We start from the raw sequence: 22,675 nt of genomic DNA, 5'->3' as shown, positions 1-22,675 counted from the left end.
AAAAATTGTTCAATTAAACATTTCATAAATTTATTTTGCTTTTGAACAATAAACTACACTTTGAACTTTGGTTTCCTAATACTGACAAAATAAACCCTTCAAACATTGTTCATGCATTACAACAGGAAACAAAATTTGAAGTTTTTTCAAAGATAACAGTTATTTCTTAGTTGTTATCATTCCAAGATTATACAAACAGGTGTTACGGGAAATACTCAAACAAGAGTTGCATTGTGCAAACTGTAATATATCAGAGTCAACACAACATTTTGAAAAACAAGTCAAACTAGGAATGTTAACAACTGGTCAAGAAAACATTTAAATTTTTATGTTACCTTAAAAAATTATTCAAAAATGTTATAGTAAAATAATTAGTTTATGTTCTAAGTTAAATGGCTCATTTCCTTGTTTTATTAGGTATTCAAGATCTATGAAGTTTTGTTTGAAAAACATTAATACTAATTAAGAAACTGCAGATCTATAAATCTTCTAATTATTCAAAAAGGCATGTATAAAAATGTTAAAAACTAAAACAGAGACAAAAAAGGGGCATGTTTTTAAGATAATTTTAACAAATAGTTCTATCCAAAATTATCATTAATATAAAGGTGGTTACTTGCCACAAGTTAATTAACCAAATGACAAAAATATTTTTTTTGTATTCTTATTTATAAAAAGTATTGTTGCATTATGAAAATTTGCTAAATGACAAATACCAAAAATATTTAAATATACCTTTCTGGTTATCCTTTCATAATTTCTTACAGTTACAGTTTCCAATAGAAAGTATATTTGTATTATAAATTTGAGTTATGGATCACTTGAAATTAACTCCAACATATATTTTGACCAATAACTTTAAAGCACATTTTAGCCACAAAACTAAATCTTACAAAAAATCTTTATAAGGTTTACTAGTGTTAAATTTAAGCAAAAAATTGTTTAAACAAACAACATTAGATCCATTAAAAATGTAACCCCTAAAACTTTATTTTTGATTTTGCATAAAAGCATTTGAGATACAGAAAGTTTAATTAAACTTTTTAAATCAAAATATTCTAAATGACACTTAAAACTTGGAGATAATGATTAACAAGTGATTACCTGTACAATATTTTATATAAGAGTACAATTAATTTTATCATCATTAAAAAATAATAATTACAGGACATATTAAAAGCAGACAGCTAGGGTTATAAAACCATAGTACAAACACATAGATACAGAAAAAGAAATTTTTGTACACATATACGATTATACAATTTCAAAACTAAATAGTGTAAAAAAACAGTATCCTTACCAAACTAACACAGAAAATAAACATGCATTTATGTATTGACTGAACATGTGGGAATATTTAGAAAAGGTACAAGCTTTGATACAGCATCATAAAGAACTGTAACTAAAAAATCATCAGTTACCATTTTGTATTTGTTGTGAGTAAAGTTCCATACAAGAATTACTAACGTGCTGAAATATGCAGCTATGTTCATGCAATATACATACGTAATTGATTTTTTAAGATAATTTACTTAACTTCAGCACATAAATCTGTTAATGACCTCATCCTATATGTTTTCATCATCACTCATTTGCAAAGCTTTCTTAGCTGAACGAGTAACACAAGCTAAAGGTATGTAATTTCTCATTTCAGGTTTTCGATGAGGTTTAAGTTTTGCAAGAGGAGAAGCAGCTTCTGCCTTCAGGAGGGTATACTCTGGAAAAATAAGATAATCAAAATTGTTTACTTTTACTAATTATTGCTTAAAAAATTAATATAAAAACCTTCATGCATTTCATTGGGATTATTTTTTACTCTACAGTTTGCACAAACTAAACATAGCTTAAAATATCATTTGAATGAATGAGCTAATCCTTACTGGCCTTCAAAAAGCACATAAAGCCAGTGCTTAACTCTACTTTCCTGTGGCATAAGTGAGTGAGAATGGTGACAAACCTCAGTCCACCTCAGCTTAACCCCCAGCTATTCACTGGTATCAATTATACAGCTAGGTAAACTGAAGCAAGTGGTGTAAAATACATTGTTCAAGCACACAACAACATGTTGCAGTTAAGCTTCAAGCCCACAACCTTTCATATACAAAGTCCAAAGCATTAATCATTAGGCCACACTGTTCCATCTTAAAGATAAAATACTAAAGAAAGAAACACATACTTACCTGATTTGCATCAAATATATAACTTTAAGGAATTGTCACCATGATAGTGTCAATCAACAAGAACTTCTAGACAGTTCAGAACTAAAGCATTAACAAATTAATGAAACCAATCCTCCATAATAAACTGACTTGATATTCTTAGTACCATAAGTCAGTGTACAAAAAAATTAAAACTTAATAATATTAGAATGTTTTAAATCATCAGTTCGGTGGTACCCTTATCATTAGCATTGTTTGCCATAATTCCAATAATATCTAACAAAGTTGAACCAGCTTGGATTTAGATTAGTCTTAAAACCACATACAAGTAACATAAGTTATGTGCTAAAAGAGCTATTAATGCTATTTCTAGAAGAAGGTAATTACATTTTCCAGTACACAAAGTTACACCAGCTTACTGCCAAATTTTTCAAAAAACAGCATTTAATTTTCTGCCTTAAAAATAAAGTATTCTGATACTTTTGGATTTAAGATAATCTACTTTTTCAGATTTGTTTAAACTTTGTCCTATAGAAAGTTATACTTCTACTTATCCATATGGTTAATTCAATAAGGTGTTTGTTATTATGAGTATTAAATGAAATATGGATGAGATTAATTGTATGCTTATAATATATGAAACTTAAATATACACCATGTTATATGCCATTTTTTTGTATGCTAGTTTTCAAATAAGATTAAGATTTTGAGAACACATCAGAAAGAGATATTATAATGGAAATTTGAACTGTCTTTTATCAGCTGTTAAATTTACTTTAACTGAACTTATTAAAAACTTTTACATTTTGAAATATTTAAAGAATGTAAAAATAAGAACTTTGTGGTGGTTGCATATCAATAATTTCCATAGTTAGTAGCATATACGATCATTCAAGTCTAATTATTAGTTAGTAACTGAAAGGTAACTAATTAATAATCAGACTTACATAATCATAAATGTACCTAACAATGACTATGAATATAGAAATTATATTACATCACATTTTCTTCAATATAAAATTCCTAGTTCAAAAAGGTAGTGAATTTTCATTTTGTCTTTGGTTAGTTTATTTAGTAGAAAAATTAAAACACTATATATTTACTTAAAACGATCTTTTAAGAATAGTGAAGAGTGGTCTCTTAATGGATTTTATTTATGTGAAAATCACAAAAAATAATCCTAACTAATATTTAGGTGCCCAATTGGAGAAAACAGACATGAAATTTAAGCATTTTCATAATACTCAATTCAAAATATACTTGAAATTCTTATTGAAGATACAATCTAAATAGAAAATTTCATGGTTCTATCTTGAAATAAATAATTTAAGATATTTTTATTCATCATAACCATGACTTTTACTTCAATCAATAAACATAATGAAAAGTCATCTGAATCAATACTCCCAAAGTGAAACTGAGAGTTGAAAGAAGAAGCTTAAAACACCACTATATGTTTTATACCCAAGCAAAATAATTTTTTTGGTTCAAATATAGAATGTCTACACCTTAGTGTGGTCAAGTGTTGTATGATATCTGACCACCAGGGTAATCAGACTCACATCTACCACTATCTTAACAGCATATGACAAAATAACTAACTTACAAACTGTGTTTAATGCATCAGAGTAAACAAAAGGGAATCCTCAATAGCTGTGGCACTTGAAATTCTTTTTTGAGGCAGAATTTAGAGTAAATTAATCTATAAATCTTTTTTTCCTTTTTATTAGCTTCTAGCATAAAAACTCCTCAAAAATGACGGGAAACCACTGGAAATCAAAACTATTTCATATAAAATTGGCAATACTAAAAAAAAAGAAATCTGACATTTCCTTTTCAAGGAACATGCTACATACTGATGCTTTTGGATAAAAGATTAAAACATACGATGACTATGCGATTGCATACACACCTGTTCTTCTGAGGAAAAGTCATCCTCTTCTTTCCTACAGATATTTGGTTTCTTCAGTCAGTTTTAACAAAGGCTTCTCATAATAATTCCCAAACATAGATTAGCACTAGTTTTTTTACTTATTTTTCACAAGTCTTTCCGGCTTTCCTATTCAGATCCTACCTAACTTGACATCATAATTATGTGGGTGATGTGGTGTCACACACATAACACCATGCCTCATCTGCTCCTGGGAACTCCCTCCATGACAGGCTTTTATGTAGCAGAAAAAGTGCTAAATTTTTGAGCTATTTATGCCTATATTAGCAATTAAATTCAACTAAGATGGGAACAGGCAATAAAAAGAGGAAGTATTTTACAAGAAATGGTGGAATTGGACTCGTATAACTCACAAAAAATTGGAGAAATTGAGTGTGACTGACCGATACTTGGCTTTTATATATAAACTGATATTTTTGTGTGCCAGCAATACCAAGTATGGGGCATGCATATACCTGTTACAATTGTATTACTCATCAGGATCTCTACCAGCCTACCCTCAAGGCAGGATTAGGGTAAATTAATCTATGAGACCTTGGGTGTGGTCAAATACACCAATCAAAAGGGTTTGACCTCCTGAGTCCAAAACTGTAATTAGACCTCAAATTGGTCAAGAGATGACAGAGCAATGAGCTAAAAGTTTGTACTTGAAGAAAAAAACAACACTCGGAGCCATTCTATGAGCCACTATGCTGTGGCTAAAAATTATAAAAATTCAGGTGAAAGGAACTCTACTAAGCCACCATCTAAAACCTGAAGTTGAAATTAACCAGCCAGCCAGTTAAATTGTGTACAGAGCATTTTCTAATTATTCATTTAGTTTCATTTTAAACAAGTATATAATGCAAATATGCTAGCATTGTTGTGGAGATCTGTAGTCACAAGTTTTGATAATGTATATATAAAGCAGAACCTCGATTAATGGGCACCACACCACTAATGACAGACCTTTTCAGTTGTTTTTTCTACTATTTGTAACCAAAATAACTCTTGCAACAACAGGCACCTCGATATTCTCGATTTAGGGCAGTGTCTTTAGTCTCCTCTATAGGGGCACTTGATAAAGCGAGCAGTTATCTTTGTATGCCTGTAAGGTATAATGCTAAGCTCCAAACATCCCAAAAGGATGACCAGTATTCAAACACTTGCAATGTTTATTGGATCGGCTCTGAACCATTTTACTCTAATAAAAGTTTTCACAGATTCAAAGGTGCAATCTTGTTACTCTCGGGAATTCTTGTTGCAAATGCTTTAGGATACATAAGCTGATAAATTCCATATCATGTTCTCGGAGCAAGGGTCAAGTCGACTTATTTGTGTGTGTGTGTACTTTGTTGCTCTTGAGAGTATCATATTATGGTGTGACGTAAACAGTCTAATGACACAAGCGGTGAATTGTTGCTTTATTTTCAGCAGATTTCCATATCAGTCATTGACAGTAAAATAAACACGGAAAATAAGTGTGAAATATTCAGCAGTTCAAACTCTGAAGGGAAGTACTTTGAAATTTTGTGATCAATAATAAAGAAGGCACTACTAATCCACCCACTGAGACCTTCTGTCGACAATGCTCCATGTCATGACAACATGCAACTCACGAACACTCATGTCTTTCATATGCCAAACAAAATGGGGGGGGGGGCTTAAAATTCAGAAACTTAGTATGGTCAATATGGAATCCAGCTTTGTGTGGTTCATTTTTGATATTAAGAGCACCTTGCTATAGAGGGCATTTGGATACAGTCAGAAGGATGCCCTTAATGTCAAGGTTCTACTGTATATACTGCAGCATTTTATAAAGTTGGAAAACTGTATTAACTATGTTCAAAAATTGTGGTGGTTCAAAACAAAATATCTGAACATAGACAATATGTTATGGTTGTGTGTGACTGAAATATGGTAATGCATGTTCACAAAAGCTTGACTTTCAGTGTTTTTTGTTGGAATGGTAAAATAGGCAATAGAGTATCACCCCCAGAAAAATATTTCACTCCAGGCTATTACAACTCTTGTGAACAACTCTGGAAAACACTCTAAAGTCAAAAATCTACAAGATTGGTGGAAAATTTGCATTCCAATATAATGTTTAAAAAAGTTAACATTAAAATAGTTTTTTTATTTTTTTTTTTCTGTTCCAGCTTGTTCACAGATTAAGATTATCTTGAATTTTAATTGAGTTGGTAACATTGTTGTGAAACTTATCATTATTATAAATTTATGCATTAGCCTAGTGATAGAGATTCATCATGCAGTAAAAAAAAAGTGTGAACCCCATCACTAAGTAAAGAAAGTGAACAATATTTTTTTTTAAATATTATGAACTGTCCTTTATAAAATTATCACATTAACAATAGTATCTAAGATTCTATATATGTATTCCATTTAAGAAACTTAGGAATAAAGCATTGATCTAGGAATTTTTTTAATAGTTTTTTTAGATATTCTTTCCTTTCCTGAAAATGTTTTTTGTTTCATATTATATCTATCTGAAAGCTACACAAATCTTCATTTAAAGATAAATTTAGTTAGGTTAGTGAGTAATAGGCATATGCAACTATCTATAGTAAAAATAACAATTTTGCATACACTAAACAGATCTCCCACAACTTTATACATCTTTATTTTTTGGTATGAAATATGCAGGTCCTTTGCATACATGTGATCCCTGTTTGAGTATTTAAAAATCATATAAACATCTACATCAAGTATCCTCCAGTTCTTTTCATTTCTAAAGAAAACATTATATCAAAGGTTCTCTTATTAATTTAATTTCTTAAGGCAGGTACCATTCTATGAAACTGTCACTGTATTCTATACACAACATTACAATATATCCGTCAAAATTAAAAGTTCCTATAATTGACTATAATTCAAGCCCAAGACTACCTTTTCAAATGTTGCTAATGCAAAAAATTCATTCCAAATGTCCATAACCCAAGCACATCATGTAATCAATTTTCTCAGTATCCAAACTGATTTTACATTTTTGGACAAGACACTAGAACCTGTTATTTTTAGGTCTAAATGATTTTCCTTAGAATGACAAAATAGGTTTACAGAATAACAGGAGTTTTGCACATAATATTTGCACAAGTTCTTTGTATAAGTGAATTTATAAATATGCAATAAAGAGACTAGACAAAATTGAATAAAAATACACTGAACAATCTTTGCTATTTGCAAACACAAATATTGTGTGTGCTTGCTCATGGACAATGGTTGACCACTTTTACTGTATAATAAATGATGTTCATTCAAAACTGCATTGGTTGAGATGCTATAGTTAAATAGCAATCTAGAGCAACAGCATTACCAACATGACTGTTCATTCCCATTTAAACTTAAGGAAAGTTGTAAACTTCCAGCACCTGGTCTACCATTAGAAGATGCTGCTGTCTACATAACTGCACAAGGTGCAGCTTTACAGTCATACACTCCTTGGGCAAACCAAGTGTTCTCTCAAGAAAACAACAAAGAAAGTAACAACTAGAACAAAACCAACTTAATAGCTTTCTTGACCACATGCTGTGAAAACTTCACATACATAGAATGACTAAGAAATTTTGAAATATTCTATATTAAAACAGGGAATAAAACATACTATGCCTGCATACCACATGCATAGGAATTTTCCAAAGAGTAATAGCTCTTCCCAGTATCTTAGTAACATCACTTAATTTAGGATTACTCCTAGCCAAGAAACCATTAACATTGCTGAAATAAAAAATGTGAAATGCAGGTTCCAAAAGTGAACCCTGAGGAGCACCAACAGTTGTATTATCCCAATCAGAAAAATGCCATATTATAAAGGAACTCCTGCTTTTTAATAAAAGGATAATTTTCTATAATAGCGATAACTTCATCTACAAAAGCAGTTATGTATCAAACTTCAAGCAGTGTGATTAGGCAAAAATATAAAAATACCTTTCTGAAACTACACTTGTGTACAAGTTCATAATGTATGTGTACATGCCAAGTATTTTTTTTGTCTGTCATCATGCAACCACTACATCTCTTTCATCACATTCAATATGAAACATATTTCCTCATATTTAATTTTGTAAAAAAATTCAGCTGAATTCTGCAGTTTCAAGCTGTATGAGCTCTTTTCTGCCCAGCTTATCTAATTCCTGCCATTATACTTTCATTATTGACAGAAAAGTAACAATAGAAATATCACCCAATGTAAGGAAAACAAATCCAAACCAATTGTTCTCCATCTCAAATGGACATACAAACCTTATGTAGATCATCTTCTCCACCTTCAAGCTAGTTGGTCTTAAGAGAGCTGACATAGTTTGGAACAGTTCTTAATTGATGTTGGTTTGCTGCTAATCACAAAGCTACACAACAGATTATCTGTACTCTGCCCCATAGGGAAAATATGATCATATCTGTTTATTAAAAAATAACATTAATTAATTTTTTTCCTGAAGATTTACACTTTCAATTTTGATCAAACTTTCTACACTTACCACTTTTATTTCTTTGTTGAGCTATTTTTACTGGACTGTTGACAGTAAAAAAACCTGGCATTTCAAACACTTTTTCATTTTCTTTATTTTCTTCATCATTACTGCTACTGCTGCTTGAAGACTTTACAGTACGAGCTTTTGCTTCTGCAAGTCTCTGTCTGGCAGCTAATATGTGCATTTTCATTTGTGAGGATACGTTACTAAATTTCTGATGTTTCCCAGTTTCAGATTTAGACTAAATACATGAAAAATGTCCATGTTAATAAAACTTTGATTTTTTTTTGTATACTTCTAACATTAGAATAGTGATAAACTGGAAATTCTTATCTAGCACAAACTTGAAATGGTATGGTAGTTCAACATACAACATACTTTTAATATTTAGATTTCCAGCACTTTACTCATAAATAACAGTATATTTCATTTACTTAAATTACTGGACAACATGGTGACAAAAATTAAAATGTAATCTGGAAGTGGTAAGCAAACCAAAAATAATGTAACATAACAATAAAAAAAAATCTAAGAATCAGTAGCATTGCAACTTTTTCAAAAATATATCAATTGATAAAAATGCAGTTAATTTTGAATAAAAATTGATTTAGTTGTGCATAACTATTTTTCTATACTTAATAGTGCAAAAAAAATTTAAAGTACATGATTAATCTAAGGACCAGAAAGGAAAAAATAAAATTTGAAAGATATTTTTGTAAAACAAAATATTCTGTAGATAATCATAATACACTATAATGTTTATCTGCATCTTTACAATGTACAATAATTTTTTTCTATTTAACCAAGGGGAAATAGCTTTAGAAATAAAACACTTCTTTTAATGGTAAACCCAAAAAATATCCAAGTAAATTGCACTTCAGTGCTCAACTGCTACTGCGTTCTACCATGGATTTCACAACCTAATAATTAGCCTGTAGAGAATCTAAACATAATTGATGAGATTTAGTAACTTCTGATTATTTACATCTGTCTTGCAAGTTTGTAGTCACTGAAATAATTTAGGTGCTCGTGTCTACATTAAACAAGCTTGACCTATTGTTTTCCCAAAATAATTTCAATGGTTTCTTATTTATGATTGCAAGTAACTTTTCAACTGCATGTGTAATAAATACTTGAAATAGAGCACAATAAAACATGTAATGACTTTTCTACACTTCCAAATTAACTTCACCTTTTAATTCTGTGCTGTACTCAGATGAGTAGACATTTACAGTTTATGTAATTACTTTGCTACAGAAATTGTAAACATAATCCAGGGCGTAGCCTTACAAATGACTCAAAAATACCTCTCTGCAACAAAAAGAGCTATTACCTCATGTGCACTGCCACAAGCCTTGAACAGAGCTTTCAACCATACATGCGTCAACATGTATTGCACCAACCTATGATGCAATCATCATTAGACTACAGCTTTCTATCAGTAGAAGGACAAAACATCTTCCAGTATTCTCCCTAGCACTAGTATTTCAACACAAGTTCATTCTTGACAAGGCAAACTAATGCACTGGAAGTGGTGAGGAAAGGAGTTCATGCAGAGAAGTGAGTATCTCTGAAATGCATTGTCAAGTAAGGAAAATGTTAACTTCAGAAACACTAGTCACCTCTCTGCACCACAAACACCTAATCCCACATTATAGATGGTGGAGGGCCAAGTGCAAAGAAAGAAATTACAAAGATGAGTTTCTTTGTGAAAATATTATGGAATGTGACATCCACAAAGCTTGAGAGGTAGTCTAGTGGAGCAGCACTCAGTGGGAGACCACATCCATATTAAGCTGGGAATACTCTTCTTCCAATAGAGTAGAGTTGGCTTATAGCTCTTGCCACATTACACAATCATGCTCAGTTGTCCGCCTTTGAGATAACGTACAGTTGAGCAATCTGACATTCTGCCAATTTTTCTGACATTTTTTTGAAAATATATATTGCCATTCCATAATAGAGAAATATTTTTGTGAGATACTCACCATAATAAGCTGGGCAGGGAGTAATAATCCAGACCTGTGTCCCAAGGCAAACCTCAAACCAATCTGGCTGGATCTAACCATGTGGAATGGCTTGGTTAATAAAGCAGTGGGATGTCCTGTACTATACTATCAGGTAACACCTCAGCTCTAATTCCCAAAGAAAGGATACATCCACTCTGTCTGGTATCAGTGCATTGCCAAATGAGGAACTCTGCATACTGACTTCTTCAGTGGCTTGGGACTGGAGAAGCAAGAGTTATTCCATACTCTATTCAAATAAATTGGGGGAATTCATGAGGGGTAGAACACCTGAGAGGTGTGCATGTACCTTTTCATCAGGCACAGTCATGTGGAATTACATCCCACAATGAGAAACAATAAGCACACACCTGATGTTGTCATTTTTTTTTCTTCAAATGCAGAACAGATGGGCTTAACACTTTTCATACTCCACCTACTAACTAAGGATTTGGGACAGGTGTTTCCTGTGAAGCAACACTGGCCATGGGTAGGATCCATCATCATGAGGTGATGGTCAGAAAGATCTAAGAACAGCAAGTAGCAAGCAGGTGAGAAAGTAAACAAACAAAGAATAATACCGCATAAGATCCTTTGGTGGACTGAAGAATGGTGACTAGAAGGAAGCAAAAGCGAGAAGCACAAGAAACTATCATGTGATGTAGGTGATGTGATACAGACTTGTAAGATGCTATCCAACTTTCAGTCTGTAGGATCTCATAGAAAGGCTGTGATTTGACAAACCTGATAAAAGATAATGCAATAAAACATCAGGGTATCCTTACCCCCCAAAAAATACATCAACCAGATTAGATGACAAATTCACCCAACTAAAGTCAAAAGTGATAGGTCACAAGAAGAGGTGGATCCCATGTCAAGAACAGGTGATGGCAGTTTTCATGAAATGGAGCAGTCCAAACGAGATAACAAATAGCACAAACCAGATATTAAAGATAATCTGGATCAGAATAATCAAATAAAGAACAAATGAAAGGGAGAGTAGGAATGATCTGGAAATAAACTGATCACTGTGATAAAGAGTGCAAAAGGTGCCAAAGCACAAGTGAATGACGTTTCCCACAAACAAGCAGAAAGAGAGAATACATCTTCAAGGACAGATTATATATGGAACAGGAGGCCAAAGGTTCAAACAGAGAACTAGTGAAAGCCCATGGAACAACTGGGAGCTTGAAGTCTGGAGGAAGGACTGGGTGAGAGGAATGACAAGTGAGTGATCATCGATATGTAGAAGTCTGTCATACAGCCAGGTAAAAATAGCAGATACATGAGGCAGAATATGAAAATCCAGCAAAAAAGTGGAGAAGGAGCCAGCAGTAGTAAATGATTGATTCGTTTACTCCAATAAAAGGCCAATGTGGAAGACTGTTTCACAAGAAACTAGACAAATCCCACATGAGAAGATGGTGTGATGGACATCTGTGGCTGGTGTAGAAGGGACCCTCAAAGGTAAAATGAAAGAGGCTCCAGAAAATCAAATGGCATAAAAGGGAAAAACAACTGAGCTGGTCAAAGAGGAAGAATTGGATGGACCCAACAAGAGGTGCCACAAATGAGAGACAGAACACTGAAAAGAAAGCAAAGAAGAAGATAGGCATAAATAAATAGCTTAGATCAATCATGGCTCAGGGAATCAACAGCCAGAGATGTAGAGTCTGCAGCTGGCATTAAAACAAAAGGAAATTTGATGTTGAGGAGAGTCACAAAGACATTTATTATAGGCCTCCCATAGTGGGAAAATATCCACTGAAAAACCACTGTCACGGAAAGGATCCTGTTTAGGTGAGACAAGTGATCCACCAGGTTCAAAACTCCCAGGACAGTAACTGAATTTGATGGTTGCAGACGAAAAGAGAAATCGCACAATATAAAAGCACAGATTCTGAGATGGAATGCTACCTTGAGAGTTGATATGATAAATCAGATACAACTGTGGGATTGTCGAAATGGATCATCACTAGATAAACATTAACTAAGACTGAAGATGTTGGGAAGCCTGACAAGCAGTCAACATTTCCAGGCCATTGATATGAAGGGGGCCTCTCCTCTGGAGACCAAACCCTGAGATGGTAGAAGTGTCCAGAATTGCATCCCATCTGGAAAGAGAGGCATCTGTAAACAGATACAGGTCTAGACAAGGGGAAATACTCAAAATCAGGTTGGAGTGATCAAGCCATTACAATAGAGGGATGGAGAGTCATAAGCATAAATAAGGAATTCCAGAACATGTTACATTGTCCACCCAGGGTCTAATGAAGGGGATGCAAGAGGACTTCTTGTGTAGGTAGCATAGAAAACCAAAGATAATTGTAAACCAAAATCTCCATGGTGTGAAGACACAAAGGGGATGCATAAGCCTGCCCCCACTAACAAATTGAGAAAGACACCCAGGTGGACTAGATACTGAATCAAACTCAAGATGAACTTGGAGCACTAGACCAGCTAACACAGATGAGATGCCTCCAGGAAGAGGAGGGAGGTTGCCTCTATGGAAATTCTTTGAGATGGAACCAGAAAGAGCTAGTCATCTATATAATAATGGAATTATATTCCCAAAGAATGCACCAGTTGTACAAATGCTCACATAACCTGACTGAAAATGTAAGAGCTCATGACTAACATGAAGGAAAGGGCCAAAAACTGAAAGACCTGATTTCTGTGAACAAACTGACTAAATGACAAGAAAACAAACAAATCAGGATACAAAGATGTGATCCTGAAACATCAATTTTGGTCATCCACAAAATGGAGAGAATGCCCAGCTCCTGAGGAACATCAAGGAGGTCAGTCTTCTTAGAGACAATAAAAAAACAGGAATAAAAACCTTGAATGGTCTGAAGAACCCACACTACAGCTTCCATAGCCAGCAGAGAAGACATATCCTTCTTGAGGTGCTGAAGATGCATGGGATCATAGGAGGTGGAAAGACAAGACAACTGAACAAAGAGGAGAGGGAGTGTGAAGACAGGGAGTCCTGCATGACCCAAAGATCATCAGCAAATGGAGTCACATATGCAAAAATAAGGAGAGATGGCACACAAAATAAGTCATTTTCACGGACCACAATGGCCAGCCCTGCAAGTAAAGGAAATAGAACAAGAAACAGGAAAGGGGCAACCCCATGTTACTCCCAAGGACAGGGAACCTATTGGGGCACCCAAGATCTGGTGAGGCAGGAGACCAAAAAATGTTGCTGGTGAGAATACTCAGTCTGAGATTCTAAAAAATTGGAAACACTTTCCAAAGACTTTGTCACAAAGGAAAAAAATGAGACAGGAGTCTCAGATATAAGAGGGATGTAGATACACTCCCAAAAGAAATTCAAAACCCTCAAAACAAAGAAATTCTCATGTGTTTATTCTACATTTACTTAACATGATTAAAACAAAATCCAGAAATTTGAAACACTTCCCTTCATCTAACAACAGTCAGAGGAGAATGAGGCACTCAGAGCCAATCAGTACAACCAGATCAGTTAATAAATCACATGAGATACACATACTGGATTGGCTTGAGATAATAGAAGTGATTATACTTGAATATCTTCACATACTAGTGCATCTATTTGATACCATGTTGATCTAAGAGTTCTTAGGCATGTCTGTTGAGGAGCTACCATCCCCAAATTTGTGGTTTAAAATCTTATTAATCCCCTCATTTTTCACTGTTGGAACCTTTTATTTTTTTTACAAGTTATCTTATTACATTTATTCATTTCTGAATTTTATATTTTAAACAATTATCATATGCAGCTAAATCACACTCAAATAATACAAGATCTCACCACTCAAAATTCTAGTAAGCGTAATTTCAAATCGATTGTTAGAGTTTAATTCCCTATGACTAAGGGAATATGTTTCTCCTAAAGGGCTATGATATTTACACTATAGGTTGACACAACAGAACAAGTTACGATGCATATTTTGATTAAAATCATACATTTGTACTGGGCTGATGAAACAGTTTGAAACTGTAGTCATCTAATCTAAAAATGTTTTTTTTTTTAAACTCAATATGAGCAAACATGTTTTATTTCTTAAGCACAGATTATGTGTCAAAATAAAATGTCACTAAAACAACATTAACAAACAGAGCAATTCATAAATGACTTACTTTTGTGACTGTTTTACTTAAAGCTTTTGTATCTTTTACACCATCTTCAAGTTCAGAACTCCATTTAGATTTTTCTAACATTTCCAAGTTGTTGAATTTTTGGTTCACATCTTCTACCTGTAGCAGAAAAATTTTTAAATAATTATAAATTCAATAAAGCTACCAAGTTAATAGATGTCACATGACAACCACATACAGTCACTATAACGTTGGGGTGGAACATAATAATACATTTTGTAGGTAATAAAATGAGAGTGAAATTTATTGCATTTGGAAAGGGTATGTAGCAGCCCTTCTGTACAAAATATTAATCAAAAAGATGTGTTCAGAATAGATTTGGATGAAGTTTTATAAAAATATTAAAAACACCGTAATACCAAAAACACTATTAATACAGACGTTTTGGAATTCCATCATCAGCATTAATATCTCAAAGAAAAAAGTTAGTTCATAATATTCGAACTACAAAAAACAACTTTAGCATTGAGTAAGCTTTTGTATTCAATCGGAAGTTTAGAAAGAACAGATTTAAATGGCAACAATATAATGGAATGTATGATAAAACATGTGGCATACACACATTTAATAAATAACATTGTTAAGATAAACTATTATACAGAAAGGCTTAAATATAAGTATAAACCCTGTATCTTTAAAATAATATTAAATATCAAATTAAAACACTGAGAATCTGGAATTGTTTACATTAATGACAACATGGGAATTTCAGCAAGAAGCAGATATAAACTAATCCACACGAGTTTTGTATCTGATTACGCAATGAAAATAACAACCACCCCATACTTCTAAAAAACTTTAAAATTCTCAACTCTGGAACCACAGATTATAAACTCTATATTAAAGAAAGCTTTTCCATTTTCAGTGATCCCCAACACCAATTAAGAACATCAACTCCTACATGTTGTCATTAATGTAATCAATTTGTTTTTATTTAACAATTTAACATACCAACCTTATCAAAATGAGACAGAGTAAAGTCTTTAAATAATAATAAAGTTCTAGGGATAGATATCATCTAAACTGAGTAACAATGGTGGCAACATAATGACAGAACAGATATATGAATTAATTAAGAAAATATGGAATGATTGATAAATGGCTCTACTAATCCCAATACACAAAAAAGGAAATATACTGGAATACAAGTATCATAGAGAATTACATTATTATCATCAGTTTATAAGATATTTACTAAAATCATTCACAAAAAGCTAAAGCAATACACTGATGAAATTATGAGAGTCTTATCTTCTCAACCTTATCTTTGAAAGGCAATGCTAATTCTGCAATTACTTCTTCACTTTCGGCCATAATATTTACATCATCTGCATAGGCAACTAGGTTTATAATTTAATTTTGGTCATCCTATCTCAGGCTCGCTTCCTAATGTCTATACATAGTTTCTATTTTTGCTTTCTTTAGTTCAACTTTGAAGAGCAATGATGATAAAAGGCATCACTGCCTTAGGAAAGTCTTCACCTTGAAATAATTGGTTTGAATTATTTCCAACAGCACCAAACACTCGCTTCCTTCATAACAAAATTGAAACATTTCTATTAGTCTATATGGAATTCCAAACATTTTTGTGATTTTCACAGGATTGATTTATGTATATAGTCATAGGTCTGCTTGAAATCAATGAATAAGTGCCAATATTCTTTAAAATCTGCCTCACCACAAAAATTTGGTCTATAGTTGATTTTTTAGTCTGAAATTCTGCTTGATATTTTAACCATTAGTGGGGAAAAAACACAGATTATGAAAGTATGTACAAGTGATGAGTTTGGAGAACAAAGTAGATTAATGAACCAGAATATTGAATAGGTATACAAGTTTAAGTATCTGGGAAACATAGCGACAAGAGATAATATGAAAATAGAGGTGATAAATAAATTGCAAGCTGATATAGATGATTCTGGAGCTTAAAGTAAATGCTAAGTAAAAGAAGTGTAAGCAGAAAATCTAAAATTAAAAACACAACACCATTGTAAAACCAGTTGTCCTAACTGGATTTGAAGCATGGTGACTTACAAAATATTTAGAAAAGAAAGTCCAGGTTTTTAAGAATATGGTTTTGAAGAAATTTAGGGCCAATGTATAATGCAGGTGAGAACAGATGGAGAAGACAACATAACCAAGAGTGGGTGGTCATCAGCAGGTTCACACCTCTTCAAATATCATAAAAGCAAGAAGAATTAAATGGGCTGGACATGTTACCTGAATGGAAGACAATAGACCACCCAAGATTGTTATGTTTGGAAAACCACAAAATAGGAGACCATTAGTAAGACCAAGAAAAAAACTGGCAAAATAATGCTGCAAAGAATGTCTTTAAAGTTATATAAAAGATGAAGAATGATCAGATGTTGCAGAGGACAGGGAAAGATGAAGATATTCCATAAGAGCAGCCAAGGGTTGATAAGGCCATATGCCATAATAGTAGTGAAGAGTAGAGTAGTACACTATTTTCCTGAACTATAACTCCAATCAATTAAGCTGAACAGCTTTGAATTAATTAAAAATAATAATAATAAAAATCATAATACAATATATTACTTAGTTGGATAGTTAGGATAATCGAAAAGAGGAATAATTAAACATGCTAATTTCAAATAGTTGATCATTTTCTTGACATTAATTGATTTAATAGTAATTTCAATTAAGTTATTTGATATGGCCAGTTCAAAATGGTGATTTAGAGGTTCCAATGGCACTGAAGAAAAAAAGAAAAGAAAATGGATCAACTTGGGACACTAGGACCATCAAAAAGAGATCTGCAACAACTCGTATCCCAGCCATGGTAACCAAAGTGCAGTATTTTGTAACATGTGAAAATTCACAAATACCAGTAGCAAACGCTGTCCACATGGTCCCAGACAACAAAACATAGAATAATCAAGAAACTCCACCTAAACTAACACCAAAAGGTTATGGATTCACAAAGATAAAATGCCCAGACATAACTCCCATTCAATCATCTCATACCTCAAGAAGTCAGAGATTGAAACAGGTAATCATGCTATTCCAAATGAAGATGCAGTGCCTGTGAATTTCTGTGCAATTGTACTGCTAAAACAAGCACATAGAAACTGAAGTATTAGATCAATTATGGAAAGCCTTCAGAGAGAAATGATGTGTTTTGGACATGACAGTCTTCTAATGGAGCTCTTTGCAATGGAAGCTATGCTGCAGTGCTACTATCAAGCTATGTGGTCATCAGATATAGTATAACTATACATGCCAATATGACTGCTAAGACGTGGTGAGGCTCCATTGTGGCAGAATGCTACAAGTTCTTCAAATATCTATAGAATGATAGGTTTCTTTTTTGTAAGTGTAAAACACTTAAATACACCATTTTAAATTATATTTCTCTATTTTTATATTTACTATTAGTTTTATAATGGTCCTTTGTTAGGTAGAGAAAATCTTGATGTGAATTGGCTTCCAGATAACTCAAAAGATAGAACATAGATCCAAGGTGCAAGTACCAGCCTGTAAGTCACTTTTCATTATTCATTGAAGCCCACTGGATTATTACACTACCTAATTCAAATTGTTGTAATAAACCAGTTATTATTTTAAAAGTAATAGGAAAAAGAAACATTAGAAAAACATATGATGTATGGCATTAAGTTAAGATGAAAAAACCAGAGGACATTTAGGACATTAATGTTAGTTGAACCTGTAGTTTTCATTTTAAGATTTTAAAAAGCAATTAGATGGCACTGTTTATTTTGTGAGAATTTTCATTTTGCTTTAAAAACTAAATAGGATTTTCAAAAACATATGTTAAAACCAAGCTTTCATGATATTAAAGTGTGAAATATCTAAACCAGGCATAGTGTAGTGTATACCTGAAAGAAGATCATGTCCCAAAATCCTTGCAGATCATCACAAGTTGTCTTCTTTTCACCCCTGTGAAATTCACAGTTATCAATCAAGCCACTAAACTGATGGAAACGCTGGTCCATTAAAAGTTGTGCTTGACCAACAGCTAGTCTAATTTGTCCCAAACCTATTAAAAACCAATTGACTTGTCTAATGTCATAACATACAAGTTACTAAACAATTTGTAAAAATATTTGAAACAATATAGCAAAGCTGCCTAACTGAAACTAACTCAACATAATAAAAGAAATAGAAGTATATTACTAAAAAAATGTGTTTAATTGCTTGTTAAGCACATATAGCTTCTACCTCAGCCCACATGTCAATTAGTATAAGCACAGGACTGAAACCAATTATATCAAATAATTTAATCTTGTTCTCAGCCAAACAAAATGTAACTTTTATGGCAAATAAAAAAAGGTTACCATAGAGACAAAATCCTGATCAACAAGAAAGATAGTTTTCAATACTTAGATGTACAAATAGATCAATGACTCATTAAATAAATTCAAATAGGTAGGAACTATAATACTTTTCAAAACATATATACATAATATGCTTCTTTTGCACAAAAGATTTGTTACAAGATACATAACATATTAAAATAAAATATAAAATATGTTGCTAAATTAAATGACTTGAAGCAGCAGTACTTCAAATAAATGATAAAACTACAATTCAACATAGCTTATTGGCTGATTAATGAAATAAGTGTAAAAATTTTAATATAAAAACTTAACGTACAGACAAAAATCAATAATACACATCAAGTTCATTAAATGTTAAAGAAAATACACTAAAAACAACTTTTAAAACTCTGACCAAAGTAAATACCTCTTACTCTTCAGCTAATACAAAGATTTTCATTTCTTTTTTTATATGAGAGCAAACTATTGATTTGAGTACTTCTTTAGTCACGTTCCAGTAACACAAATACTGAAACTTTACAGATATTTAAATATCAATTTTGATATACAAGGAAAAGTAGGCTTTAAATTTGATAAATCAATTCAGCAGTACAATATGATAGAATTTCACATTAATCAAAAGTGACCTGAATAGTACATGGATTTATTAGTTAAAACAACTTCAAAAACCTGAATGAGTATTCATTGCCCTTCAACCAACTTTTCAGTAAGAAAGCTTTCCAGACTATTGTACCATTTCAAAACTGTGCTAGTTAATTTTACGGACTGAAGTTTTGCTTGTGATTTTTTTCTGGAAATACTTATAAATTAAATACCTATATCTTTTTGTATTCTCAGAAATGTATAAAAAATTTAATATTTCTATGGAAGATTTATTACTGTGCTGCTAAACAAGTAACTTACATTCATCTGGGATATCAGCTTTTGCTGCAGTTTCATTCCATCTTTCACACAGCTTCTGAAGATGCTCCTTTTCACTTGCTAACTGTTGTCGAAAGTACAGAACGTTGTGGGCACTCATGATAAACTTGAACACTAGATCATAAAAAAATGCAGCTGAAGCTTAATTCTGAGAAATAAAAGCTAAATAAGAATAGGAAAAAAATCTACAATTACAAAGAAGATCTGAACCTGATTTATCACTTTTGCATGTACTTAAACCTCCAGAAACATGAATTTGCCAAATGGAAGTTTTCAGAGGTACTACAACTTCTCTGCTACTCCAGTCTAAAATAATTTGAATTTTTTTTTAAGTGGGTTCATATCTTGCAATGCTAATCAATAACAAACAAAAATATAACTTCAGATATCTATATAGCAATCCAACACAAATTAAAATAATGTAAACTAACTGCACATTTTACTTTAAACCGAGTATTGAGAAACAGAGCTAAGCAATAAACTCAACTGTTCAACTATCTATCAGCATCTATTATACTAATCAGTGACATGAAAAATAATCAATAATTAAAATTACAATTAAATCAATTAATGTCATGGAAATTATCAACTAATCAAAATTAAGGTGTTTGATTATTCCAGCCTCCAAGTAATCAAAATATTGCCATTATGATTTATTGTAATTATTTTTTCATTAATTGAAGGTTGTTCAGCTTAATCAATTAGTGTCGTGACTCAACAATAATAAACTAATTAGTTTCTAATTATTATTATTATTTTCAATTATTTCTACTATCCAACTTCCATATGAGAATACTAATCAATTAGTTGAATATAATGGATTAATGAGTCTGACAATCAGTCAATTAGTAAAGTTACCCAATGTTACTGAGAAGTAATGTAAAGCACTGCATGTCAAAGCCAATTAAATAACAATAGGTATATAAAATTAAGAAAACCAAATGTTCCTTATTCTTCATCAATAATGGCTTTTTTTAATGATAGGTAATGACAATTGCTTACTATGTAACTATAAAGATTTTGAAACAAACACGATAATAAACCACTAGAAGGTAAAAAGTTAGCATACATTACACATATATATATTAGAATCAGAGTAACTGAATTTCTTTATAGTTTTAAATACCATAAACTGGTAAAGCAGTGAAACCAACATTCCTAATACCAGTGATAATAAAAGTAAAAAGCACACTAGGTTGCATGTCTTTATTCAGGTTTCACTTAATTAGGTTATTATGGATTTCACTGTGTACAAGTACAACTCTGAAATAAGTTAATTAAGAAGAAAGTGAAAAACATACACATACATCTATAGTCTAATGAAATTTTTAAAATTAATATTAGGCCTATAAATTTTGCAATTGGAATAATAACAAGAAATTGTTTTTTTTTTCATTCTTTATGACAAAGAAAAAAACTAGTAGTAATGCCATTACCAATAGTATAACAATAAACAGATGAATTAGAATGTTAAACTTCTACTACCTCTAACTTCTAATTCAGGTTTCCATTAAGTAGTTAGTAAGATTTAAAATGTTAGGATAGCAGCAGTGCCTAACTTACACAAAAAGGTTTTAATTTTTGAACATATTTTAGTTACTTCACTATGAAAATTTGCACTATGATGAATGAAACCATAAACTGATGACAGAGGACTATCTGTTATCACTTTCCAGGTACTTGGTAGAGGTACACAATTTTATATGATTACATGTTAATGTTGGTTTCTTTTACACTTCAATTTTAGAAGTAATAACCCAAGGACAATACATAAACAACAAAGAGTTTGTCAAACACTAACAGTAACACTAATAACAGTGAGTTCTCAATTTATCATTAATGTTAAGGTTGAACTTAACATCTGACATGTTTGATATTACTCTCAGTCTCAGATTAAAATTCAAAAGTAACTGGTATTACCAGTGGTAAGGAATTATTTTGATCAACAAACCTCCCTCGTCTCTTAATAATATCAGTTTTTACATTGTCAGTGTCACTGTCAGTAATAAAATCAGTTTGCTCAGATTCAGAGACTGAAAAAAACTTGTAAGTTACATCTATATACACAAAATGTGTGTTTGTTTGAACCCTAACTCCTCTGAGCCCATTGGGCCAATATTAACCAAAATTTGTATCTAAACACTTAGAACTATGGGGAATGTTCTAAGGTGTCAAAATTGAACTTAACCCTATTTCTATTTTGTAAAGCCTGTTGGTTAATTACTCACAGCCTATTGAGTCAATCTCAGACAATCTTGGCAGGTTGACACTTTAGACAATGTTAAATATTCTAAAGGGATTCAAGGTCAAAGTATGAAAGTTGCTGGATTGTTTCTCAAACAACCATAATTTTCTCCTGGTCAATGAGATGTAGGGTGTTTAACGGTGGGATGACCTCAAAATCTTTATTTGTTGGTAGATGGAAAGCAAACTACAAATGTTATTTATGAAGAAGCTTTGTTATAATTTTAAAATTTCGAGATAAAGTGTACGTTCAAGTTATTACTTTAAAATATATACGATTGCTGTTAAACTTACATTGTTTTAATTACGTTTAAACATTCCCCGTCAGTTGACGAGTATTTCAGCTTGTAATTTATAAGTGTAACTTGTATTATAAGGCTACACTACAGTACAGTCTACAGTGCAAGTGGCTTGCTTTGATTAGACATTAATACTAGCGATATTATTACAAATA

At 32.1% G+C, this 22,675-nt stretch overlaps 1 protein-coding gene across 3 annotated transcripts in view; it reads right to left on the bottom strand.

Annotated features, from left to right (window-relative positions):
- Nucleotides 1-561: 561 nt before the first annotated feature.
- The window catches only part of LOC106462875 (disks large-associated protein 5-like), a 23,681-nt gene continuing 1,567 nt past the window's right edge, over nt 562-22,675 (bottom strand). For 2 of the 3 annotated variants that reach the window (XM_022390519.1, XM_022390524.1), the window contains exons 2-6: nt 19,960-20,091; nt 18,595-18,773; nt 14,717-14,833; nt 8,586-8,820; nt 562-1,717 (exon numbers count right to left, since the gene is read on the bottom strand). In XM_022390519.1, the coding sequence (XP_022246227.1) occupies nt 1,569-1,717; nt 8,586-8,820; nt 14,717-14,833; nt 18,595-18,773; nt 19,960-20,077 (798 nt within the window). In that variant the 5' untranslated portion in view covers nt 20,078-20,091 and the 3' untranslated portion in view covers nt 562-1,568. The remainder of the gene's footprint in view (nt 1,718-8,585; nt 8,821-14,716; nt 14,834-18,594; nt 18,774-19,959; nt 20,092-22,675) is intronic. The other variant, XM_022390530.1, reaches the window with a different exon arrangement.

This window comes from Limulus polyphemus, unplaced genomic scaffold (assembly GCF_000517525.1).
Source record: "Limulus polyphemus unplaced genomic scaffold, Limulus_polyphemus-2.1.2 Scaffold49, whole genome shotgun sequence".
Taxonomy (NCBI): domain Eukaryota; kingdom Metazoa; phylum Arthropoda; class Merostomata; order Xiphosura; family Limulidae; genus Limulus; species Limulus polyphemus.
This window is presented reverse-complemented; position numbering and strand designations above follow the sequence as displayed.